The sequence below is a fragment of the Microcaecilia unicolor genome, chromosome 10, assembly GCF_901765095.1.
Source record: "Microcaecilia unicolor chromosome 10, aMicUni1.1, whole genome shotgun sequence".
NCBI lineage: Eukaryota > Metazoa > Chordata > Amphibia > Gymnophiona > Siphonopidae > Microcaecilia > Microcaecilia unicolor.
In genome coordinates, this window is record NC_044040.1 from 167,478,546 (window position 1) to 167,505,592 (window position 27,047).

Consider the following 27,047-nt stretch of genomic DNA (forward strand, 5'->3'; position numbering starts at 1 on the left):
TAATTTCGGCGTCGAAGAGAAAAGACAGCGAAGGAAACCCAGTGATTTTTGCAGAAAACTAATCTTTTCTTTGTGGGAAAAATAAGAACGCCTTCCCGTCCATCCTACACACACACACACACACTTTCGAGGCTGCTGTTAATGTCGGATGTTAAAAACCATGAGAATCCTACCTAACACGATATTCTTCTGTCTGAAAAGTCAATCTCAGAGCTAAGGAAGGATTTGTATAGAATCGATTTGAACAAAGCTGGATTGAATTGATGTGCTGGAAATTCTGTTTTAACGTGAGGGGGGAAAACCCTCCGTTGTGGACTCAAACTCTTTACGGTGTATTGGATCTATTTGATGATCAGAATGGTAAGTTCTCATTCCACATTCTGTCTCTGCCACTCTGTTTACTTTGCTTCTAAAATTATGCATGATAAAACCCAAAAACTAATTATGCAACTCACAACATTAACTGTGTCCCAGCCCCCCCAAGCGACCAGTCCGTAATTGTTGATGCAGGTAATAGGTTTCAGTATGTTAAGTTATAGTGTTAAAAAGGTGTAGGGTTATAGTGAACGACGATAAAATGGAGTAAATATGCCTTGAGAACCGTAAAGGGTGGTAGGTGAGAGCCGAATATCACATGTATGTATGTTTGTTAGCTCAACAATTGAAATACAACCGTAGTATTTTCAGAATTTTGCATTTTACTCCAATGCATCTTACAGGGTCTTTACCAGGCATTGTCTGCAGTTTCCGGAAAGATCTCGTGATGCCAGGGACTTAGTTGCATGTGTGCTGCGTATTCTTCTTCTTCTGTAAATACCAACATTTCTTTTGCAGTATGGATTTATAAACACATGTTTGAAATCTCTGGTAGTAGAAAAATACGGCGAAGAAACCTGGGAAGAATTAAGGTATTTTTTTTCCTACTATGAAATTCTATTCAGGTTTTTTTACTTTCTTATACTGTATATCACTATAAAAATGTTGCTTTTTTTCTGTCAATAAGACTAATATTTTGAAAGCCACAAGCAATACGCCCTCTTAATCAATACTCTGCGAGTTAAGGACGTGAGTATTAGATGTGACGCGATTTTTTTTGTGTGTTGCTGGTTTCTGGAGAGCATATTTGATGCCCATTATTCTCCTCGGTACAGACTTTTCACCTTAACTTGCTTTCTCTTAAGATTCACTGTAGGTCTCTCTGTTAGCTGGCGCAGTATTTACAAACAAGAAAGTTAAAAGAGTGAACCAAAAGAAATGCCTGTTCGGTATAAACGTGCCAAAAGATGGCGCTCCTATATTTTCGGGTTTTGACTTTTCTCAGAAGAAAATGTATTCTTTTTTACCAGCTGCTAAGGTTTTCATTTAAATGAGCTTATCTGATTGAAACTATAGAAATCGCTAAATCATGCTTTATTTTCTCGTATGAAAATATTATTTTATACTAACTTATATGTATAATATTGTTGCATGGTCTTTTTACGATTACACCGAGTTATAAATAACAAATCAACACGGTGTTATTATCCTGTTGGAAAGTCCAGTAATTAAAAAAAAAAAATAGAGTCAAATAATATTCTATGATTTATCTGTGAAAGAATACTGTCATTCTATTGCTGTGCTCTAGTTAGATCGTCGTTTTAATTGTCTCCTCATAATGGAGATATTTTGAGAAGGTTTGCAGTAATATAGGAAATGATTAATATGAATCCTTTAACATTTCTGTTTTTTTTGAGTTCAGTCAAAGACATTCCACCAGATGGGCGGATTTTGCCACCAGCAAATTTACTGCATCAAAGCAGTTTTTAAACACTCTTTTTTCTCAACTAAACAGGTTGTCAGGATGATAATAAAGATGGCCTATATATGTGTGTGTGTGTGTGTGTATTTTTTTTTAAACAGAATCCAAACCGGAGTTCAAGATACTTTCATGACTTTTGAAGTTTACAAAGATGATATCACAATGAAATTGGTTGAGAAAGCCTGCAAAATGTTAGGTAGGTTTTGGCAGCCCGCAGGTACCAGTATTAAACCAGCACTCTCAATTCCCTTTTTAGAGAAGGTGATGAACCTAAGCCAACTGTGTGCAAATATATAATTTGTGTAGTTCAGCATTAGTTTTTTTTTTCACTGTCCAAAAGCAACAATCTTTATACAGTGCGTTCAGATAAATTGAAAATGGGAAGTCCTTTAGAAAACTGATTGATGTTTCTTCTAGCAGATATTCCACCGGAGGTGGTTTTGAAGCAGTTTGGAGAATATTTTTTTGAGTTTTGTAAACGATCTGGTTACGACCATATGCTAAGGACGCTGGGTGGAAATCTCTATGAATTCATAGAGAATCTGGATGCCCTACACAGCTATTTGTCTCTCTCCTACCAAGTAAGTTCACTTTGATGTCTACAACTTGGCTGTAGTGGTTGTGCAGTGAATGTTAACATTATAACTTCCCCTACAAGCTTGTTAGGTTTACTCATTTGAGGAGGGTCATCTCACTCCTTCCCCGAACTACTTCCCACTCCCAAAGACCAGGAAAGGGTAGCCATATTAGATCAACATACTGCTCTTCCCTTAGATAGTAATAAAATGCAGCCTTCATTTTGATTATCCTTTTACACTAAGTGGTTACAGGATAAGGCTGCCAAATCTGGAAATTCTATTGGATTCCCTTATTTATCACTCCCTGTATTAGTTTGAGTAAATTATCACTTTCCCCTCCCCATAGTTTCAATTGGAAGATGCTTCTGGAACTTTCTAACTATAGTAAAATTATCTTTTATAATGTTATAGGTATTGGTGACTCTGTAGACATTATAAATATTATTCCAGTGACTGGGAAATTTGACTGTGAAATGACATACAGGAGACTAGTCCTGTAGCCCAAAAATGCAGAGACAAACAATTCATGAAAGAAGTCAGATAGTTTCTGACAAATCTACAGCTGAGAGGATTGAAAACAGCTTTTGGTTACCCAAGTTTATCCGGGACACAATTTTAATAGATGTAGTTTAGTTTTTAAAATAGATTCTGGGCTACATTCTGAAAATAAAAGTTGAATACATTAGAACCTGGATCAACGGTGCAGCCCATGTCCACCAACTAATCTGTTCAGAACAAAAACCTTAAAATTGACATAAATCAGTAGTTTTTGTGGAGTACAACTCAGTACTCTGAAATGCAGCTACATTTCTGCCGAGCATAGCTGTTGCACCAGGATTGCTGATTGAGCAGCATAACATTTATGTGTCTTTTAGGAGATGAATGCACCTTCCTTTAGGGTAGAGAAGAATGAAAATGGATCAATGTTTCTGCATTATTACTCGGACAGGCGAGGCCTCTGCCATATTGTTCCAGGTAACAATAAAGCTTCTAAAATATAGTTTAAGATTCTTCACTTTGTTTATTTTAGTGCTTATACTAGACTTTTGTGTTTCAAAAGATGGTAAAAGATAGAGGTTTGCTCTAGGGCAGTGGTACTTAACCTTCTTTCAGTAGAGACGCATCCGACAGGCGATGCTCACATACATGACATACTGCATACATTTCCCGTATGGACCTTTGGTCTGATACGGTATGGCTATTGTTATGAATTAAATGTCAACATGCTCTGCATCCACAAATATCATATCTACCTACAACAACAGGCACAGATAATTACTAGCACATTTTCTCCATGGAAGTTGCCATACAAAAATAAATATATAAATAAAATGATTATTCTCATGTCATTGGAGTATAGTACAAATCTCTCTTCCCTACCAGGCATGTTGTGAAATTCAAAACCTGAAAAAAAATCATAACTCGAAATACATGTAGCAAATCTACTATACAACAATAGCACTCATTCCTATGATTCAAACAACACAAACTTTACCTACGAACAGGCATCACTATAAATATTACATGGGCCCTAGAACACCAATACGCCTATTACAAGTACAACAGAATAAGTGGGGCTGTTATACAGAAACTACATGCAGACAGAATACCACATCTTGGCAACACACAAAACACAGTCAAACCCACAGAACAAGGGATCACAAATTTGAAATACAAATATGAAGACAAAAATTGAACTGAAAACCCCAAGAAGTCAAACTGAGCATGTACCACAATATAGGAGACATAAAAACAGAAATGTATTTCTTCTACTACTGAACAAAATACAAAGGCATCCATATTATACATTTCTTAATACATTTCACATTCCACCTAATATATTTCAAATAAAACACTTTTTCTTCTATCTTTGTTGTCTGGGCATTTTATTTGTTGAAGCATGTTGGTCCCAGTCTCTCTTTTCTGCTTCCCTTTTTGTCTTCTTCTCTTTTTCCAGTGGGTGCAGTCCATCTGTCCTTTCTACTTTTCCTCCTATCTTCTTCCATTCTCTCAATACATCTGTCTCTGACATATTTCCTCTCTCTCTTTCTCCCACTCCCTATTATTACACCTCTGTCTTCTGTACTCACTATCTTCCTCTCACTCATCTCCTTGATGATCCCCACGTGGTCCACCATACCAAATATCTCCTCTCTCTCCCTCTTCTCACACTCTTGTAGCCCAGCATCTCTTCTCTCATTCTTAACCCACATTTGTAGCCCAGCCCTGTCCCCCTTTCTCCTTCACCCTATAGTCCAGAATTTCCCTGTTCCCTTTTCCTTCCCCTCCACCCCTATGGTGCAGCACCTTTCTGTCCTCTCTATCTCTTTCCTTCCACTCATACGGTCCAGCATCTCCATGTTCCTTCTTTCTCCCATTCCCCCTTATGGTGCAGCAGCTATTTGTCCCCTCTCTCCCCACCTCCAAATAAGTGCAGCTTTAATGTTGAATAAGGCTGTAGGTCAGAGGAGAGAGCAACAGCAGGAAACCCAGGCTAGCAGCAGGATATGTAGCAACACAAATTCCGATGCTGTGCTCCTTCATGGGTTGTGTATGTGGCAAACTGTGCACTGGAAATAAAAGCCTACTAAATGCTGGTTACCACCTACACAATCCAGGAATGAGCATGGCATCAGGGTTCCTGGAACTGCATCTTCTATGGGTTCAGCGTCTCTATCCATCTTTTCTTTCCATCTCCCACAATCCAGGACTTCTACTTACTCACTCACTCTCTCTCCCTCCTTCCCTCCCTCACTCCATAGCCCGATAGCTCCCACTTTCTCCATCCCCCTACTCACAGTCTGTTATCACACATCTCTCTTTGGTCCCCTTACCCTTCATAGGTTCAGTATCTTTCTCCTGTACTTCTTCCCTTGCAGATCCAGCACCTCCCCTGTTATGGGTCCAGCGCTAGCACCTTTCCCACGTCCTCTCTCAGCCCTCCTCATGAGGCAGCAGCTCTTCCCCAATTTTCCTCAGCCCCATGCCAAGTTCAACACCTTTCCTCTCTTCTCTCAGCCTCCCAGATCTCACCCTCTTCTGCTCTGAACACCCCTCCCCATGACTCCAGCACCTAACTCTCGTCCGTTCTGAATCTCCCCACTGTGACTCCAGCACTTCACCTTCTTCTGCCATCTGGCTCCCACTGCAATTCCAGCATCTCACCCTCTTTTGCGCTGAATCCCCCCACTGTGATTTCAGCACCTCACTGCACTCAGCACCTGTGATTTCATAACCTCACCCAAACCCTCCACCATGACTCCAGCACCTCACCCTCTTCTGCCTCTGCCCCCCCCCCTCCACAACTCCAGCAGGTCACATTCTTCTGACTTGAACCCCCTGCATGACTCCTGCACTTCATGCTCTTCTGCCCTGAGGCCCCCTATGAATCCAGAGCCTCAGTTCTCCCTGCAACTCCAGTGCCTCACCCCCCCTTTCTGGAGATCCAGAGTCTCACCCTCTTCTGACTTCAGCTCCTCCATCTGACTCCAGTGCCCTTCCTTTGCCAACCCCTTCTACCAGCAGTCACACCTCACCTCTTTTCTGGCAGTGTTAGTCAAAATGAGCTGCCTGGACTGAGCTGGATCCTTTCCTCTGCAGTATCCCACCCTCTGACAGAACTTCCTGTTTATGTGAGGGTGGGACAGCTGCAGAGGAAAGGCTCTGAGTTGGCCCAGTCAGCTTGTTATGACTGCTGCTGCCAGTGAAAAGATGAGATTTGACCGCCGGAGGAAGGGGCTGGTGAAGGAGGGGTGCTGGAGTTGCAGGAGGTCAGAAGAGGGTGAGGCCCTGGATCCACGGTAGAGGGAAGAGGAAGTAAATTCAAGACTGCTGCTGCTGCTGCAGCAAAAACCTACTCCTTTTGGTGCTGTCCTCGCAACACACCAGTTGAGAACCACTGTTCTAGAGGCAGAGTTTCCATTTTTTCTCAATTTAATATCCTCCAGTTAATAGAACTCAGCAGAGGAGAGATAAGTTCAGATGTGTCCTGGTTACCCTCAGTGTACTTAATTGTGATGAAACCCTATTAGGCAAGACTTATCCCATCCAAAGCATAATCACTTTCTTTTAATTCAGGGATTATTGGAGCAGTGGCCATGGACTTTTTCAACACCGAGGTTTCAATGGCCATCGTCAATGAACTGGAAGAGGAAGAGAGGATAGGGAAAAAAGAACACATTGTTTTCCTCTTAACTCAAAAACCTGTATTTTCTTACACAAGGAAAGGCAAACTGTCCTCTTCAAGTCAATATCTTGCTGACTCTGGGATAAGAACTGAGAAAGAACTTAATAAAGAGGTATTTTGATTTTTGTCTTTACAACTGAGTTGGATGGGGGTAACTCTGTAAGGAGCTATCTAATTTTAAATGGCAGGAATGCATGGAAAAAGTGGCTTTCTATTATTTATATGTATAAGTGACCACTGAAGCACATAAATTATCTCTTACAGAAAGCTGACTAGCAGAAAAGTGTGTAGTATGTTTTGATGGTGTATGCTTTGCCAATGGGCATGTGCATGGGTTTTCGGGGGATCATAGGGAGAGCACACAAATATGATAGCATTCTATAATTTATGCATGCTCTGTCTAACAACTAGGTGTGGGCATTTGTAGCAGCTATAGGACTAGAGTAAATGATTACACCATAAATGCATGCCTGCTTTCTGCCACTCGCACTAGTGTTTTGTAGAGAAAAGTAGGCACCTACTTGTCTTTATAGAATAGGCTTAAAACAGGCACCTCCTTCCCCTTTTATCCTAAGTTCCTTGCTACATAATTACACTCTGTGTGGGTAATTCTATAACATAGGCACTAACATTTACATCAGCAAAAAACAGGAGTGGATCCTTTGCAGAAACCAACAACAGCAAAGGTGGATTTGTTCTTTGAAGTGTAGCAAGTTGGTTCTTTGACGTAAGAAATCCCAGATCCAAGATTACTGTACTACAGATTGGATTGCATGTTAAATCAATTTTGCATGTGCTAATTTTTTAAGGCACACTAATAACTAACGCCTCCTTTTACAAAGCAGCACTACCAATTAGTGTGCGCTGAATACAAAGAAACCCATGGGAATTGTAAAAGGACCCTAAGTGTGAATGACTGCACATCTCTGTCATGGATATTCATTGTGGATGTCCTGAAAACCTGACTGACAAGGGGTACTCCAGGACCTTTGGGAAACCCTGGGCTAGAGACACAAGTTTCCTTGGAGGAAAGGTTTCCGTCTTCCCAAATGTGTTAGGTGGAGAAGACAATTTCTTAAATTAAAGCAGGCTTTTACTTCTTTAAGTACTAGTTTTCAATTGAGATTCCCATGCAAATGTATAATTTCCTTACAAAATAATTGCTATGTTTTTAATGAGGCATCTCAATTAAGATTTTTTTCTGGAGAGTAAAGGTGCATCCTTTTTAAATAAACACCCAGGTTAGTTCTGGATTTCAATATATGTTTCTTAGAGGGTTTATGCTCCTATTCCTTTTTTTTCTGTTTCATAAATAGATACATCTTCCTATGGCCTTTTTGATTCTTGTTTTTCCTCATGGTGGACTGTAATCCTTATTTTGCATTACCGTTTACCATTTGGATATAATTATTTCTTGTGTTTTTTAAAATTCTTTTCAAAGTCATTTCTTTGATTCTACATTTAAAATTAATAAAAAAACCCCAGATGCTATTTTGTACGACAAAAAATTTCACGGATATTTGCTCTATAGAGTCAGGAAAGAACGTGAGTGAACTCACTGCCTAAATAGCACCACAGATTCATTCATAAGTTTAGACTCTAACAGGGGAATTTTATAACTGTTGCCTAAAAAATTGGCACCAAAAAAAGCACATAGTGGTATTCTATAAACTGAGCCTAAAGTTAGGTATAGTTTATAGAACAGTGCTTAAGCCCAGGGATCGCACCTGCATTTAGGCATGGCCATTTGCACTAACAAAAACGTGGTACAAATACCAGCACCTACATTTAGGTGCAGAATCCCCTTATTCTGTAATTATGTGTGTAACTAAAAGTCACACCCCCAATCTGCCTATGGCCCTCCCATTTTTGCACCCTTTTATCATACTTGTACTACAAATTTAGTCATCGATTCCGTGCCTAAATTTAAGCACGCACATGTTAATTGATTTTAATTGGTGCTAATAACTGCTTGTTAAAAAGTGAATTATTGTCACTAATAAGCTCATTATTCAATTAAAATGTGCCCGCAAATTGGGTGCACATCAAAATTTGCATGCACTTTTTATAGAATTAGGGGGTAAGAGTATAAATACTGTATAATGTTTGGATGGCAGAAGATTTAGGGACCTTTTTACTAAGCTGCAGTACAAACGTAGTGGCAGTGGCCATTTTTGCTGTGTGCTGAGACCCTTTTTAGTGCAGCGGGTGAAAAGGCTGAAAAAAGAAATGGCCATGTGGTAAGATTTCAATTACAATGTGACCATGTGTGAGGGAACACTTACCGCTGCCCATTGAGGTGGCAGTAAGGGCTCCCACGCTAACCCGATGGTAACCAGGTAGCTCGTAGCACTGCCAAATTACCGCTGGGTTAGCACCTGTGGAAATATTTTTCAAATTTTTCCACTAGCGTCTGAAATGCCATATGCTGGGGCAGAACTACCGTCGGCGCCTGCATTGAGCAGGTGGTAGCTCCAGAATGGCACGCGGTAAGCCCTCGGTGAGCTTACCACCGCTTAATAAAAGGGCCCCTAAATGCATTCACATTTAGAAGAATCCTCACCTATTTCTTGAGAAAAGAGACTATTTTATCAGCCAAATGGAATTACCAAACATTTGAATCTTATGTATCTATCTAAATACAGTGCATCACTATCTATCACTTGAAGCACCAGGCAATACATTTATCGGTGATGGGCTTTATTGCATTAAAGTTTCTCACGAGCCACACCTTTCTGTTCATTTGACTTAGACTTCTTAGTTCTTATATAAAATATGTCTACAGCAGGGGTGGGCAACCACAGTCCTCCAGGGCCACAACCCAGTCAGCTTTTCAAGAGTACCACAATGAGTATGCATGAGATCTATTTACATACAATGGAAGCACTATCCCCCTAATTCTATATATAGTGCTTAAAATTGTGAGCGCAAATGTAAGTGTGCACCCAAATTATGCATGCTATTTAATTGCTTAATGAGCCAATTAGCACCAATAATTGGGTGCTAACAATTATCAGCACTAATTGGCAATAATTGGAATTTATGTGCACATCTTTATAGTCACTATTCTAAAAAGATGGGCACTCAAATTTTTCCATGCATATCCGAAAAGGGGGCATGACCATGGGAGGGGCATGGGTGGGTCAAGGGCAATTCTAGAATTTGTACACAGTGTTATAGAATTCAGGAGATCCACACCTAATTTAGATGCAGGGATTTACTGTGTAACTTCTTGCATCTAAAATTCAGCATGGATCCCAGCACTAAGCACTATTCTATAAACAGTGCCCAACTTTGAGCACTGTGTATAGAGTAACGCTTACGTATGCTTTTTTATGGCGGTCAAATTTGGGAAGCCATTTATAGAATTGAATCCTATATGTAAATCTATCTCATGCATATTCATTGTGGAAATCTTGAAAACCCAAGTGAGTTGTGGCCCTCGAGTACCATGATTGCCCACCCGTGGTCTACAGTTTGCAATGAGAGAACATCAATGTAGGTGGGCTTAAATGCATGTGATACAGTATGTCTGTTTCTGAATGGCTATTGATTGTACACACGTTATATACTGGAAATGACAACAACGATAATGTGCAGACTGGATTTTATATGCCGTAGGACCTGGAAAAAGCTATGAATAAAATCCGAGATAGATCAAACCGTCTCTCTGCCTGTCCTGTCAAGAAGAATTACTGGGAAACAGTCCGAGGAGTTGTTCAGTTTGGAAAAGGTAAAGGCACATATTTAATTCAGTCAGCATTAAATAACGTGATTCCCTATTGAACAATCTAAGAAATTTCTTCATAAAACCATGAAAAAGAGTCTTCATAAATATTTTTTCAGTCATTCATGAAATGTGGTTCGAAGTCAACTGTTCCAACTAATTTCTGCAGCAAGTACCTAGGCAGATATTCATAAAATACCTCTTCCATGAAGCAGATTGCAATTATCAGTCTATTTGTAGCAAATACACTTGCAAATCTTACAATACCTTTTATTATTTTCAACATTTATTATAAGCAAATTAGAAATTCTAATTAGTGCTTGCTTGGTCTACTTATGCAGATTTCTTTTAGAACAGAAGATCACATGTAATGGTGTAATTATGCCTCCTTGCTTGAAACTGGTCAGCCTGTTTATTCACCTATTTCTTAGCTCATTGATTCCTCTTTTCTTTGTTTACTTTACTCAATAGTGGGAAACAAGATTGCAGGAAATTAATGCCTAACTGAGGGGTCCTTTTACTAATGTGCGCTGAAAAATGGGGCTGTGTTTTGGGCGTGTGCAGAATCATTTTTCAGCGCACCAGTAAAAATACCTTTTTAAAATTTTTGCCGAAAATGGATGTGCGGCAAAATGAAAATTGGCGCGTATCCATTTTGGGTCTGACACCTTATCACCAACCATTGACTTAGCAGTAAAGACTCTCGCGGTAACCGGGCATTAATGGTCTACATGCACCCAAATGCTGATTACTGCCCGCATGCCAGAAAATAAAAATATTTTCAGACATGTGCCAAAAATGAAATTACCACATGGGCCACACAGTAGCTGGGCAGCAACTCAGAATTGGTGCGTGTTGGGCACGCATAGACGCTTACGCAGCTTAGTAAAAGGGTCCCTCAAACATGAGATGCAATACTCATCACCAAAATAACTGCTAAGTAGAAACTATTTTGTGGGACAAGCAGTGGCATTCCTACCATTAGGCCACCTTAGTTGGGGGCCTCAGGTGGCACTCTTCTGAGGTGGCATCAACCCCCCATCCTTCCCCAACCCCCTTTCTCGAGGTTATAGAAGCAAGCCAATTCAGTTTGTGCCTAGCAGTGACGTAGCCAGACCCACCATTTTGGGCAGGCCTAGAACTAATATGGGTGGGCACTGTGCATATGAGTAGTGTTTCTTGGGACACTACAAAATAATGCCTTAGAATGCACTTGATGATGGATTTGTAAGTAGTCTGCATCAAATAAGTACTTGTATATGTAAGCTGCATTGAGCCTGCCATGAGTGGGAAAGCGCGGGGTACAAATGTAACAAAAATAAAAATAATAAATAAATAAATATAAACCACATACATACATAATGGAAAAAACAACCAGTTACATTATCCCATATCTTAAACTTGTCCAGACTTAAATCTGCAATACTGGAAAACATCTCATGACAGGATCCTGCAATATAACAGCAATGGCATATATCCTTCAAACATTGCTTTATAACAAACATTTAAAAATATAGAACTGAGAGCGGCCTGCTGCTTGGACTGGAACCAAGACTACGCCAAATCCCGATTGGAGCATCAAGAGAAACTGGGTGGGCCTGGGCCCGCCCAGGCCCACCCGTAGCTACGCCCCTGGTACCTAGCAGGAGACAAATGCACATCCCTTGTCTACACTGGTCTGGCGGACTCAAAGAAAAGAACTTAACAGGAGTTTCTTATTGACCCTTTAATGTCGTTTCTTCATGACAACCTGTGTCTCATTGCTGATATCACCAACCTGCTAACTGTTGAATTATATGACTCCTGACACATTGTTCTCTGAAACATGGCCGTGTTGAGTCTTTGTTTCTGTGCCATGGACATTGGTTGACATTGTTGGTTCTTGAATTGGCTTGCTTCTGTTTGGTTACTTGTTTCATTGTTTCATCTTGCAAATAACCACACACACACTGTTTAACTGGAAACACAAAAGGGTAATCAACTCTAATGCTATAAAGATTATATATTCCTAAAATTCAAAATGAAACTCTAAAGATTAAAAAATTGCCGAAATAACCAGGTTTCCAGTCCATTATAGAATACTAGTGGAATCTGATGTCCATGTGTCTAACATTTGTATACTCGCAGTTACACTAGTCATAGAGCTGCCATAGGTGCAAGTGCCTCAATGCTTCAGGAATGCGCATTGTAGTATTCTGAAATAAGACATTCAAGTGTGGGCCCCACCAATGCACTCTTCCCTCTAAGCTAGTGGTTCCCAAACCTGGTTCTGGTGAGAGAGATTTGCATGTACTGCCTCCAGTGTATGCAGTTCTCTCTCATGAATATTCATTGTGGACATGCTGAAAACAACTGGCTGGGGTGCATTCAGGATCAGGTTTGGGAACCACTGCTGTAAGCTGAGCAGGAGTCCTCCATCTACAGTCCTGCCAGCGGGGGTGGGGTGTTTTTTCACTATCACATTTTCAATAGTGAGGGATAGGCAGGCTCTGCAGGACTCCAGGGAACCTGACACAATATTGAAGCACCCCCCCTTACTGGTAGCAATGCAGCTGGAGGACTCCCACTCAGCTTAGAGGGAACAGTGAACCCATGTCCCACCCATGTATATGGCCCCTTTGCATTTATGCACTGTATAAGATAGGTGCGCCCTTATGCACCCTGGTGGCACTTTCATGGGTGAGTGTATACTTCTGTGCATACGTTCCAATATTCTATATATTTACATATGCAAGGGACATGTAAATGTGGGCATCTAGATTATAGAATTGTCTTTCATCCCTTCAAAACTTTGCATATAGCAGGCATAGTGACTTTTCTGAAATTGTTCCTTACATGCAAATGGCCATTTAGGCATGCTAACCTACAAATGCCACACAAAAATTCCTAAATTACCTCCTAAGTGGTACTGGTTTAGCTGCACACACAAAAAAATCCCAATCAAAACATGAAAAAGCTTTTGCAATCAGTTGACTCAAAGCATAAGATGTTACCAGGGAAGAAGCACAAATATAAATAAATAAACAAAAGCCAAGAAGGAAAAATAGCATTGCATATGCCCTTAAAGAAAATTAGAACATAGACTCCTCCCACTTTACAGCATGTTGACAACTCATGCTTTGTTTTTATACAAAACTGAATTTATGATAAATTGTCTAAATATGAGAGTGCATTAAATATTATTTGGTTTATGAACCTGGACGGAAAATAGTCTGCAACAGTGGCGTAGCCAGACATGTAGTTTGGGTGGACCTGAGCCCAAAGTAGGTGGATACAACATTTTTCCTCTGCTCCCCCCCCACTCTCTGCCCCCTCCAGTGACCCTCAAAACAAATACCTGAGCTGATGGGGATCCCCAAGCCTCGTCAGCTGAAGAGGTCTTCCTCTGGTGGCTAGAACACACCTCTGTGCTCTACAGTTGGTGACACTGTTCATGGGCCGCCATCACACTGGACTCCACACGGATGCTCAGTTTTTGTGCATGTGTGAAAACTGAGCATGCATGGTGTGTGTGTGTGTGTGTGTGGGGGGGGGGGATGTTGCAACAGTGATAGTGATCCATGAATATTGTTGCCAAATGCAGAGCATAGGGGAGTGTTGTGGCCCCCAGATCAGGACCTCTTTAGTTGGTGGGACTTGGGAATCCCTGCCAGCTATAGCAATGGTGCCACAATTTTAGGTGGAGCTGAGTTCACAGTGGGTGGGCTCAGGGCCACTTGGGCCCACATGTCTATACCATTGGTCTGAAAGACCTTCCTCTTCATTTTATTCTTTTACCTCCTTCCAGAGTCAGTGTTGGGTTTTAAGGTGGTGAGAAAGTAGTGAGAATTGCTCTGTCATATGAGAATGTCATTACTAAACACCGATTTTTTCTTTGTTTCAGGTAAAATTTTAAGAGGGTTTGCACCTGCTTATCCAGAAACTCTTTGGGTGGACGTAAAAACATTTTGCAATGGTCTTCCATTCCATATAGTTTTTGATGAGGAGGTAAGACAGAGGAATACAAGTGTTCTTTATGCCCCTAATATTGGTTCATGCTGCAGTCTTCATGTGCTAATTAATATCTTTGTGTCTTTTTGTGTAAACCCTGCCTTTCAAATGAAGGGGTAATTTTATAAAGCATTTTCTGCATGTAAAGCATGTTTTCTATGTGGAAAAGAAGGTTGTTATAAGATGTATTCTGACAAAACTGTGTGCACGTTTTTGTGATCGGTGCAAAGGTGCCCCTGGGGGCATCATTTGGGTAGTGCTGGGGTACAGTTGTTATTGTATACACATACTTTATATAAGCATGTACATGCATAGAGTGAGTGGTCTCAAAACCCAAAAAAGGTAAAACCATTGTCAAATATTTTGTTGGTACTTTATTAAAATTCAAAGAGAATAACCCAACAGGGCCGCTTTTTGTCCAAATGGCAGCATCAGGGGTAACAGATCAGTTAATGAATCTAGCAATCTTGTAAAATATTTTTGAGAATAGCACCTGTCCCTTACAATTAGGGGTAGGTTCAAAGGGTGCCAAAAAAGTAGGCTCCAAAAATTTGGGCACTAACCCCAAAATTCTGTAAATGGAGCCTTAAGTTGTGCACGCTAATTTGGCTGCATGGCCAAATTGCGCACACAACTTAATTGATTAACAAGGCAATCAGCACTGATAAATGGTACTTAATAACCAATTAGTGACACTAATTGGCTTTAATTAGAATTTAAGCGCACAACTTTCTAGGCGTATTCTATAACATGATGCGTGTAAATTCTAGTGTGTGCATCCAAAAAGGGGGCATGGCCATGGGTGTAGAATGGGTGGATCATGAGTATTTCAAAAAACTGTGCGCATTATTAAGGAATACTCCCGATCTGCATCTAAGTTAGTGCAGGTATTTAGGCCTGGCTTTAGGTGGCCAAAATGAGTGCATCTAAATGTTAGTCACAAGAATGGCACATGAACATATTCTGTAATCTGCGCCTAACTTTAGGTGTAGTTTATAGAATTGTGCTAAGCACATGGTTTTTCGGTGCCGACTTTTAAGGCACCATTTATAGAATTTGGCCGTAGCGGCTCCTGGTGAGGTGATACTGATAAAGTCCATTCGCTTTGAATGGGCTCCGTCAGCATTACCGTGCAGGAATCGCTAGCACAGCTTGATAAATAGGCCCTAAGCCTAAATTATAATAACAATTACGCATGAAATTGCCATTATAGAATTGAGTGCAAGTCAGCTTGCTACACCTAACTTTAGGCACAAGCACTTTCGTCACGTCAAAGGCTGGTGTAAATGCTTGCGCCTGAAGTTGGCAGTTGCACATGTAAGTGACAGTATTGTATAAACTATATGCGTAACTGCAAGACACACCCCTGATCTGCCCCTGGGCATGCCCTCTTTGTAGTGGTGCTCTACAGTATTTAGGCACTAAGGGGTCCTTTTACAAAGGCACACTAATGTTTTTAGCGCATGCTAAAAATAAGCATGTGCTAAATGCTAGAGCTGCCCATATATTCCTATGGGCGTCTCTATTGTTTAGCACATGCTAAACATTATTGCGCACTAAAAACACTTGTGTGCTCCTAAATTTACACTCCTAACTTTATGCTCCTAAATTATGAGCGTAATCTATGCTCCTAATTTAGGACCTATTACGCTTATAGATTTAACATACATTTAGGAGCATAAATTATTCTCATAAAGTTATGAGCATAAATTTAGGAGCATAAATTATGCTAATAAATTTAGGAGTCTAACCTAAGGGCTTGATTCTATAAATCCATATGACATACGACCACCTGAACTTCCAGAAAACACTAAAAACTAACCTGAAGAACAAAGATCATGTAACAACAAGTAGCCACTTTCAACTGAAGAAAGAGGCTACTTGTCGTTACACTAGATTTGTTCTTCATGATCTTTAATGTTTTTTGGAGACAAAAAAGCATTGGACATTTCTGTGTTAATCCTCTTGGTGCATTACCCAAGATGGACAACTTTTTAAACAACATTTTTATACTGTTAAATACTCCTGAGGCAGGCCTGTGGCTGAAACACAGTACTTTGTCAAGTCTACAATAAAGTTTGCTTCGTGAATACCATCTCAGTCTCTATGTCCTGAAGTCATTGGTCCACTTCCCACTTTATTTTCTTGCATCTTCGCTCGTGGGATTTAGCGTTCATCCACTCCTGTGGAAACTCTACCCCATTCGATTCCCTAATGTGGCTGTGCCACACGAACTTTACCTACCACAACATCACTTTGTATTTGTTCACACCGGTGTCGGCAAATGCCTCTCCGGTACTATGTAAGCCACATTGAGTCTGCACATAGGTGGGAAAATGTGGGATACAATGTAAGAAACAAACAAATAAATGGCATTCCAAATTAGGCACTGGAAAAAATTGGCTCTAGCACTATTTGAAAAAAGGGAGCCCACCCTTAATACAATTGTGCTGAAACTCAGATTTTGTGCCTAACTATGTGCGCCAGGCTTACGCCTGCTGAAACCTGGTGTAAATGCTGGTGCTCAAGTTAGGTTCACTGTCCCAGTATTCTATAATTACGCATGCAAATTTCCGGAATGCGCTGACACATTCATGCTCCTCCCATGGCCACACCCCCTTTTGAGATACACACAATGACCCTGATGCTCAAAATTCTGACACTTTTCCAAATAGCGTTGTAAAAATACCATTGGAACATTGTAGAAGAACAATGCTGTAATGGTCAACACTGATAAGATGCAAATATAGGTGCACTGGTGGTGTTGAACATTAGGGAGTTCGGCGGGAGGATTGTGCTTGGCACATTCTAGAAGAGTTCCGCAGTAGGCTTGGCTCCTTTGCATATGCGCCTAGTAAAACCCAAACGAGAAGCACACATTGGCGTCTGTTTCTGCAGCCTAAAAATAAGTAATAAAATTCAATAAAATACATAATGAATAGGTACCCCATACCAAACCTCCACTACAGTACTAGACCACTACTCTAAAGTACATTATTGATACATATTGGCATATGCGCTAGACAAATTCAGCCATTTCAGATGTATCTATATCCAGGGTAACATGGACAATCTGATTGCTTGTTATGACTACAGAATAATTTTTCAAAGTAATCTGCAACTTTTAGATTGAACCATCATGTTAGATATTGGTACAGGGCAGAATATTTTGACAAGAATTCTTCCTACATTTTTTTTGTTCTTTATTTTCAGGGTTGTTCTATGATTTCATTAATATTACTGACAGGATTGCAAAAACACTGAGAGCTGAATTAGGTCTTTCAGCTCTGAAAAGAGGAGATTGTAGTGTTCTCTTTCATTTCCCAATAGGATCAGATAAAATCAGAGCTCTAGGTTAAGCAAGCTGTAGCTGGAAGTAAGCAAGGCAAGTAGTGTAATACACTTTCTTTGTTATTCTAAGCTCAGGGTGAAACAAGCCGGAGTGAGTATTCAAAAGATTGTACCAGGCGTTCAGATCATGGGCATTCGTCTGGATCAGTACTTCAGCATTGTACATCCAGAAGTGACTTTCACCATCTCCAGCGTTCGGAAATTTATTAACAGCCAATTTGTTTTCCGTACAAAGAGAGAGATGATGCCAGAATCTTGGAAGCACCGTCCAATGTTAGAACTGAGAGGTACCCATCTCTTTAAAATCCCTCTCCTCCCCAAAAATGTCTATATGATGTAAACCAAAGTCCTAAAGAGGACCAGGTCTCATTTACGCATGTTGATACAGTGACGTACTAGATTGGGATGTTCTGGGTTAGAAATGAAAAAGGAAAGAGGCATATGGTAGGAAGATTCAAGCAAATATATTACTTCTTGCATAAAAATATACAATTTGTTTTTGATATTTAGAATGACATTTTAGAAACGACTGCCGTTCTGCTAGTACTTCAGAACAGGATCTGCTGATGTAGAGCCCATTCTAAAATACTTAGGAGCCCTTTTAGTAAGCTGAGTAAGCGTCTACTCATGCCTAAAGCACACCAAAATGGAGTTACCGCCTGACTACCATGTGGCTCTTGCGGTAATTTCATTTTTGGTGCGCGTCCGATATGCACATCTGAAAAATGTTTTTTATTTTCAGGTTCACATAACGGATGCGCACCAAGTGGCATTTGGCGCTTGTAGGTCAGCCCCAAAATGGATGTGCCGGATGTCAATTTTCGGCAAAAAAAGGCATATTTTGTAGGTGCGCTGAAAAATAATTCTGCATGCACCCAAAACACGTGTCTCTATACTACCGCAGGCCATTTTTCAGTGCACCTTAGTAAAAGGACCCCACAGTGAAGTGGTGGTCTATGACCAGCTACGTGCGGCAGGAACATCCATTTTTAGAAAGAATCTGTCAAAATATGGACGGAAATAAAGCAAGGACATTGACGTCCCTTTCACAGCCACAATCCAGTCAAGTTTTTAAGATTTCCAGAATGAATATGCATGAGATCAATTTGCATACAATGGAAGCAGTACATGCAAATCAACTGACCCCTGGTCTGTGTTGGTGAAATACCAACATAGACATTCATAAATGCTAAAAACTCATTTCTTCACCAATTCATTCCAGAATTCAATGCATTAGTTAATATAACAGTAACCAGTTGATAATCTGGTCTCTTTTCTGTTTTGTAAATCTATCATTATGTACAGTTTGTGGTTTATTTGCTAATCTGTTACTCTCAGCCACTTCATCTTACTACTTCTCTGTTGTTGAAATTCAAACTTTGTATTTTTAATCTAAGCTGTAAGCCACATTGAACTCAAGCTTGTTTTCAGAATAATGTGGGATATAAATGTCATAAATAAATAAATAAGAGGTTCTTTTACTAAGCTGCAGGAAAAAGGGCCCTGCAGTAGCAGTGGGGGCCATTTTCCCCACACGCCAGGGCCCTTTTTACTGCAGCGGGTAAAAAAAAACCCTCCTCAAAAAAATGGCCGTGCGGTAAGATAACTCCCCATGTTGTGGGGAGCACTTATTGCTACCCATTGAGGTGGCAGTAACGGCTCCTGCAGTATCCTGGCGGTAACCGGGCAGCACGCGGCAGTGCCTGTTTACCACTGGGTTAGCACCGCACTAGCTCCCCTAAAATTTCTGGGGAGCTCCGGAAATGGCATGTGCTCAACCTGAAACTTCTACCAGCAGCCGCGTTGGTCCAGTGGTAGTTCAGTTTTATCATGCAGTAAGCCTGCATTGGACTTCCTGCCGCTTTGTAAAAGGGCCCCTTAATAAAGACATAAGCAGTCATAGTAGCTGATCCCTCTTCTGACTCCTTCTCTGAGCTTCAATTCTACTACTACTACTACTACTGCTACTCATTTCTATAGAACTACTAGACATACACAGTGCTGTACATATTATATGTAGGTATTTTCTCTGTCCCTAGTGGGCTCACAATCTAAGTTTTTGTACTTGGGACAAAGTAGAGTGAAGTGACTTGCCCAGGGTCATAAGGACCTGCAGTGGGAATTGAACCCAGTTCCCCATGATCTCAGTCTGCGGCACTAACCATTAGGCTACTCCTCTCCCTTCTTGACACCCCTTAGTTCTGATCCTCATCTCTACCCCCCTCCCCATTGAATCTTGATCCTCTATACAAAATCCCACTGTAGACAAAAGAGAGGCCACACCCCATACCCTACCCTCAACCACCCGCAACCCACCTGAGACCTACCTGGGATGTAGATCGCTGATGACAGTTGTCCTGAGCTTCGAAAATAAGCACCTTTATAAAGTATTTTTGTAAAAATGCTTTAAATATAAATAAATCAGCACATACATATACAGACACATCAAATCAATAATATCAACTGACAACATCAATACAGATAAAACAATGACACTTAAAATTGCACATGCAAATTTGGGCACACACCCAATTTGCGTGTGCAATTTAATTGAATAACGAGGCAATTAGGTTCGATAATTGGGTGCTAATCATTATCGGCACAAATTGGTATGAATTGAAATTTACGCACACATTTTTAGTTGCGGGGATCCACGTGTAAATTTTGCATGCGGCTCCAAAAAGAGGGTGCAGCTATGAGAGAGTCATGGACGGATCAGGGGTATTCCTACAATTAATGCACGCTGTGCCTAATTTAGACATGAGGATTTTCACCAGGGTTTATTTGGTGTATATCCTCATGTCTAAAGTTATGCGCGGATCCTGGCGCTAAGTGTATTCTATAAACGGTGTCTAACTTTCAGTGCCGTTTATAGAATAGCACTTAATGCAGTTTTTCTCAGCGCTATTTATAGAATTTGCTCCTTTATCTGCAGACCCTGACAAAAGAACGAAGAAAGAATGGGGGGTGACCAATTGAATTCCAACATAAAGGTAACTTATTTAATGGTAACCCAACAAATAGGCACTAGTTGGGTTGGACTTTTGAATGGGGGGGTTGGGGTCTTCCTATTTGTTGGGTTACCATCACCATTAAATAAGTTACCTATGTGTTGGAATTCAATTGGTCATTCCCCGTTTTTTCTTTTTTCTTGTTGGTATGCGTGGGGGTACCGTCTGCTTTTTTTGTTATAAAAGATGTATATTGCCAGTTGGCTGCTTCATAGGGGGTCACAATTCATTGACTGAATAAATCCAAGTTAATATCTGCCCAACTAGAAGTTCTTTTTTATATATCTTGTGCTGGGTTAGACCACAAGGAAGACTGTGCCAGTACATTTGTTTTTACTGATATGGTATTCTTTGCCAAATTGAATTTGCATGTCTTCCACATGCTGAGATCAAATCATCTGCTTTCATCGAGTAAAGTTGGATAGACTGCTAATTACAGAACTCTCAAAACAGCAATGTGTGTTTGTGTTTTGCATAATATTGGCAGAGAATGTCACTCAAAATGCATATTGTAAAAGATGTATAAGGAATAGGCTACCATTTCTATAAATGTCAGCATGATTTGAATTCTATAACTTTGATGCTTGCTTTTTCCCAAATTCTCCTTATATGCAAGGTAGCTATTCTGCCCTTTGATTGTATTGTACAGAATCCTCATATAAGTTTTTCTTCAGAATGTTTTTGTTTCAGTTTTAGGGGTGGAGGGTGAGGAATTTTCATGGTGTGGTAAAAGACAAGTTTTCACCGTATCTTGATTTACCACGGTAGTCACCAACTTGTGATATGTCAGTACTGCAGGTTGCTACCTCCCATGGTAAATGAATAATGCTGCTTGAAAGTCACCACGCACACAGCATTATTCCAGTGGCCTGGGAGCATCAGATGTGGACCAATGCTGCTGGGCTATATCTTAAAGGAACCACAGTACTGTTTCTTTACTCCCCCCCCAATCACACCAACACTCCCTGAACATACCCACACCCACCCAGAATATCCTGACCCTCCAATTAGAAGCCCCCCAAAGGTCCTGTTACCCTGATCAGAAGCTCCCAAGGACCCATACCCCTCATTCAAAAGACCCCTGCAGACCCCAACCCCCATTCAAAAGTTCCACCCAACACATGTTTCTATATATGGACTTCAACTCTCTGCGGCCATTTTGAATTGGCGCCGAGATCACGAACAGGAAGGATGCATGCAAGGCAGCACTGCGGGCAGGAAAGAGGGGGCTCTTTCCTGCCCTGAAGAGGTCACTAGACCACCAGGGCAGTAGTAAGGTAAGGGGAGGGGGTGACGGGGAGGGGGAGTGATGGGGGTGTGTGACATGGGGGAGGGGAAAATGTGACAGGGAGTGGAGTGAGGGCATCAAAGGGGCGGGTGGGGTGTGAAAGGGGCAGGGCATGTGCCCTCTTTTGGGGGGGGGGGACAAAATATGGTAACCCTACCTCAGCCTTCCTTCTAATACTTTGTTTTGAGCCTCCTTCTCTCTTATCATCGACCTTTGAACTGATGTTCCTTTCTGGAGTCCATCTTTCTCTCTGTGCATCATCCCTTTCTCCTTTCTGGATCCTCTCCTTCTTCCTGTGCATCAGCCTTTCTTCTGATGCTTCTTTTCAAACAGTCTTTCTTTCTCTGTACCAGCTATTCAGCTGTTCCCTTCTGAGACTCTTCACTTTTTTTCTGCATATAAATATCAGGGGGACTTCCATAAATGGCACCTAAAGTTAGGCACTGGGAAGATCCGTCTCAAGCGCCAATTCTATAAAGGTTGCTTAGCACTATGCAACCTTTGTGGAGTAACATTAGCATGGATTCCCGTGCCCAATTTTGGGTGCGAGGACTTAATTGAAACATGGTGTGAATGCTGGCACACAACCAATGGCTGTTGTGTGTGTAAATGACCCTATTCTATAACATTGTGCTTAAATTTTGGGAACACCTCTAACCCGCCCATGCCCTTCTACTGGCTGTGCCCACTTTTGAATTGTTCGAGAGACAATTTAGGCACACAGGGGCAGATGATCAGAAGCAGATATGGGCGCTAGAGGCTATTAGCACCATACTAGTACCTGCGTTTGCTCCTGCCCCATGATCAGAGCCTGCAAGCACATGAAACAACACGCTCACAGGCTCTGACTGCAAGAAGCATGAAAATACATGCTAAACAGAGCATTTACTATTCCTCCCCAATGCTCTGTGGGCAGGTCGCAAAACATTGGCGCTGCTCCCATTGCAAACCCTACACCAGCTCGGAGCTGGCATTAGAATTTGTGGAGCATTGGGGAGGAATGGGGAGCCCTGTTCAGCATTCATTTGCATGCTTGAAGTCCCCCCACCTCCCCTCTGCATGCAAGGGGCTGGAGGTCCAGTGGACTTCCATCCCCCTAACCCCCTCAGACAAGTTTCCCTGGTGGCTGTCACGGTTGTGGCTGTACCCTTGTGTTCAGACCTACTGTTTCTCTGTATCTAGCTCTGTGACCTCTCCAGTCTGCCTTTTTCCCTATTGTTGTTCTTCCTGTAAGCCAAGCCTCGCTTTGGTCTCCCTGCTTCTGCTTCATTTCCTGTTGTTGTTCTTCCTATTAGCCAAGCCTCACTTTGGTCTCCCTGCTTCTGCTTCATTTCCTACTTGTGACATTATCAGCCTACTCCTTTATAAGGACTCAGGGAGCTTTCCTACGTTGCCTTTGCATGAGGTCTCTTAATCTTGTGTTACCTGTTTAGATCATATCCATGCTTGGCTTTGTTCCTGAGTGTTTTACTCCTGAAGGTCTGTTCTGTGTTTCTTTGAGTCTTGTGTTTCAATGCTTGCTTTGTTTCTGTGTGTTTGCTTTTGTACCTTGATCCTGAAAGCCTGGCTCTAGAGCCACACCCTGCCCTTGGTGTCTGCTGCCTCTCAGTCTGCCTGGCCTTTCCCTTTCCAGCTGTGGGTGCTGGTAAGCACATTGCTTCTTTGGTTGTTTGTCTTCCCTTAGTCTGCTTAATCTTTTGCCTGCTATGTTTGCTTCCTGGTTCTTGAGCTCTGTTTCTGCCAAGTTCTGTTCCTGTTGTGTGTTTGAGCCAGGTTCTGCCCTGTTATATGTTTGAGCTAGTTCTGTCCCTGCTCTCTGCAAGCCATGTCCCTTTCAGAATCCTGTTCCAGCCAAGCCAAGCCCGTTCCAGAATCCTGTTCCAGCCAAGCCAAGTCTGTTTCAGACTCCTGTTCCAGCGAAGCCAAGTCCATTCCAGAATCCGGTTTCAGTCAAGTCAAGCCAAGTCCATTCCAGAATCCTGTTCCAGCCAAGCCAAGCTGTTCCAAAATCCGGTGCCAAGCCAAGCCCGTTCCAGAATCCGGTTCTAGCCAAGCCAAGAATCCTTTTCCAGCCTGTTCCAGATTCCTGTTCCAGCCCGTTCCAGAATCCTGTTCCAGTCAAGCCAAGTCTGTTCCAGAATCCTGTTCCAGCCCAGCCTGTTTGAGAATCCTGAATCCTGTTCCAGCTAAGCCTGTTTGAGAATCCTGAATCCTGTTTGAGAATCTTGAATCCTGTTCCAGCCAAGCCTGTTCAAGAATCCTGAATCCTGTTCCAACCAAGCCTATTCGAGAATGCTGAATCCTATTCCTGCCTTGTTTATTGTCTTTTGTTATTTTTGTTGCCTAGCTCCTACCCTGTCTTGCCTGTCTAGATGTGCTTTGTCTTTTCTCTTTCAGTCTAGTCCTGTCCGGATCCAGTCCTTGCCTTCTTGTCCTTGTGCCCTTTTCTGGACCCAGTTTTAATCTACTTCCATGTTTTGCCTTGTCTTGCATTTCTGGGTCCCAGTCCCAGTTTTAATCCAGTTCCGAGTCTTGCCTTGTCCTGTCTGGGTTCCAGTTCTGGCCCTTTGCCTTCTTTTCCTTGCCTTGTCTGGATCCGGTTCTTGTGTTGTCCATTGTGTTTAGTTACCTCTGTCCTGCCTTGTTTGAGTCTGTTAGTTTATCCTAGTCTAGTCTGTTCTGATTCCTGCCTGTGCCAGCTCCGGTGATTTGTCTGCCAAAGCTCTGGCTTTGGTCCAAGGGCTCACCATTCCTGACAGTTGTGACAGTGGCCCAGTGGCCTTCCACCTCCCTCCCCACCCCTGAGATGCCAAACAAAACTCCCTGGTGGCCCAGTGGACAATCCTACCCCCACCCCCACCTCCACCTGCCCTGGTGGTTTAGCGTCCCCAGAACCCCTCCCATACCTTGCAATGATGGAGGAGGAAGTAGCACTTTCTCTTCCTTCCAGCACCGTCTCGAAAATGGCGGTGCCTTTCCCTTCCCAGTGTATCCTGGGATGCACTAGGCAGGGCTACTCTACTATTGGTAATGTTTGACAGGTCTGGGCTTTTTGTTTTTTTGACAACCTGGACCTGTCAAACAACTTCTGCAGGAGGATTGTGCCTTGGGTGCATGCCCAGGCACAATCCTCCTACAGAAGTACCCCAATGATCAGAGCTAATAGTGTGCCTAAATTTGCATGCTATTAGCTCAGATCATCGGGGCTTTATTTCCCCATGCTGCCCCTGCACTAATTTTACAGCACTGTTTGGAATAGCATAGGGAAATTGACAATCAGGGTCACAGTGTAATAGAATAGGGCCTAGGCAGATCTGTGCATAAGTCCTAATTAGTGCCAATTAACATCAATAATTGATTGTTAATGGCTCATTAATTAATTAGTTTGCATTTGAATCTGGGATCCACACCCAAATTTGGGCACCCTTTATAGAAGAAACTGGGGATTCTTGTGTTGTTTCACTCACGCACTTCTTTTCTGTACTCTGTAAAATTAGGGATCTTAAATTTGCAGACTTTCCTGTAGCAATATTCCTCTTTCCTCCAGTTTTTGGTGAACTCTGTTGACATACCCACTTGATTTTAAATATAAGGTTTGCAGCAGGATCACTATTATGTTTCATCATAGCTCTTGGCACAAGTCTAATGAAGCCTTCCCTGTATTTTGGGAAGATAGAAATGAAGCCAAAAGGGCAGATAGTTTCACTTTGATAAAAACAGATTGGCATGGAAGAAAAGCATCAGTGTGGAAGATGGTCTCTGAAGGGGAGGGGGCGTGAGAGATACTCAAAACACACAGATTTGCAGTGTGTGCAGTGCCCAAAAACAGCTTGAAATGACAGCAATGGCTCTGTTGCTCAGAATCACAGCTTGCTAATTTCTTGGCTCCTTTTGAGTCGTATCTGTTGGCCCCCTTCATTTTTTGATTTAAAATATTTTATTCTTTTACATTTTGTGCAATTTATACAAATTAAAATGGTTCATAGCTTTTATTATAGCTATGTTTCTTATTTATAAAACTTTTCTTCCTCAAGCCTGTATTTTGGTTATTGATGCTTTGCTCATCCTTTATATGCATCACTGGGATTCCTTCCAGGAGTTTTGATGAAGGTCTGCCCCAGAGCACCCAGACTGGCTTACAGCAGTGGCTTCTAAGACTGTCCTGGGAACCTCTAGTCAGCTGGCTTTTCAGGAAATCCACAGTGAATATGCAAGAGGTAGACTGGCATTCACTGCATCCATTGTATGTAAATTTATTGTAAGCATATTCATTGCAGGTATCTTGAATACCTGACTGACTAGTGGTTCTTAAGGACAGGTTTGGGACCCAGTTACTTTCTGAATTATAAAAACTAATACCTCTTCCTGAGTGATATCTAAGAATACAAAAGGGAATGTTTAAGGATGCACATAGGGGAGAAAGTTTTGATTTGTTTTTATATATATATATTTTTTTTTTTTTTAAGATTTTTTTCTCAGTTTTTGAAAGCTTTTTCACATGCTAGAACTTTTGAATTGATGCAGATCAATTGCACACATAGGTTCATATGCAATGAGGGCCTCTTTTATCAATCTGCGCTAGCAGCTCCCGGTGCAGTAATGGGCTCTGTTGGCATTGCCGCACCGAGAGCCACTAGCGTGGCTTGATAAAAAAAGCCCTAAATTAATTCTTCGTGTACTAAATTTTTTAAGCTGGGTGTTTGTAATCCGCTTAGAATCTTTTTTGAACTTAGTGGAATAGAAGAATCATATTGCATAGCTTAGTGTAGCTAATGAACTAAGAGACTCTTTTACTTAATTGTGGTAGTTTTTGCATTACAGCACATATTTGCGCAAAACTTAATGTGAGGTAACAGTAAAGCCTTTGCCTTAAATGTAAGATGTTTAGCATCTGCCCTGCATTTATTGCACAGGGCACACAATTACTGCACTGGATGGAGGTTGTGGGGTGGAAGGAGGCTTGGATCTTGGGGGATGGGGTTTTGAATGGGGTAATCATATGTTAGCAACACTGTTGGAGGGGTGAGAAAATGCTAGGGGCATTGTCTGAGGGGTTGATTGGATGGTGGGAGCACTGTCTGGAGGGAGTCAGTCGTGGTGTACAACCTTTCAAATCAC

At 41.6% G+C, this 27,047-nt stretch overlaps 1 protein-coding gene across 1 annotated transcript in view; it reads left to right on the forward strand.

The window, feature by feature from the left end:
- The first annotated feature begins 840 nt into the window (after positions 1-840).
- LOC115478348 (guanylate cyclase soluble subunit beta-2-like) overlaps positions 841-27,047 on the forward strand; it is a 45,215-nt gene continuing 19,008 nt past the window's right edge. The window contains exons 1-9 of the mRNA XM_030215653.1: positions 841-908; positions 1,900-1,994; positions 2,219-2,379; positions 3,252-3,351; positions 6,454-6,621; positions 8,862-8,893; positions 10,184-10,295; positions 14,173-14,276; positions 17,701-17,917. Of these exons, the coding sequence (XP_030071513.1) occupies positions 1,928-1,994; positions 2,219-2,379; positions 3,252-3,351; positions 6,454-6,621; positions 8,862-8,893; positions 10,184-10,295; positions 14,173-14,276; positions 17,701-17,917 (961 nt within the window). The 5' untranslated portion in view covers positions 841-908; positions 1,900-1,927. The remainder of the gene's footprint in view (positions 909-1,899; positions 1,995-2,218; positions 2,380-3,251; positions 3,352-6,453; positions 6,622-8,861; positions 8,894-10,183; positions 10,296-14,172; positions 14,277-17,700; positions 17,918-27,047) is intronic.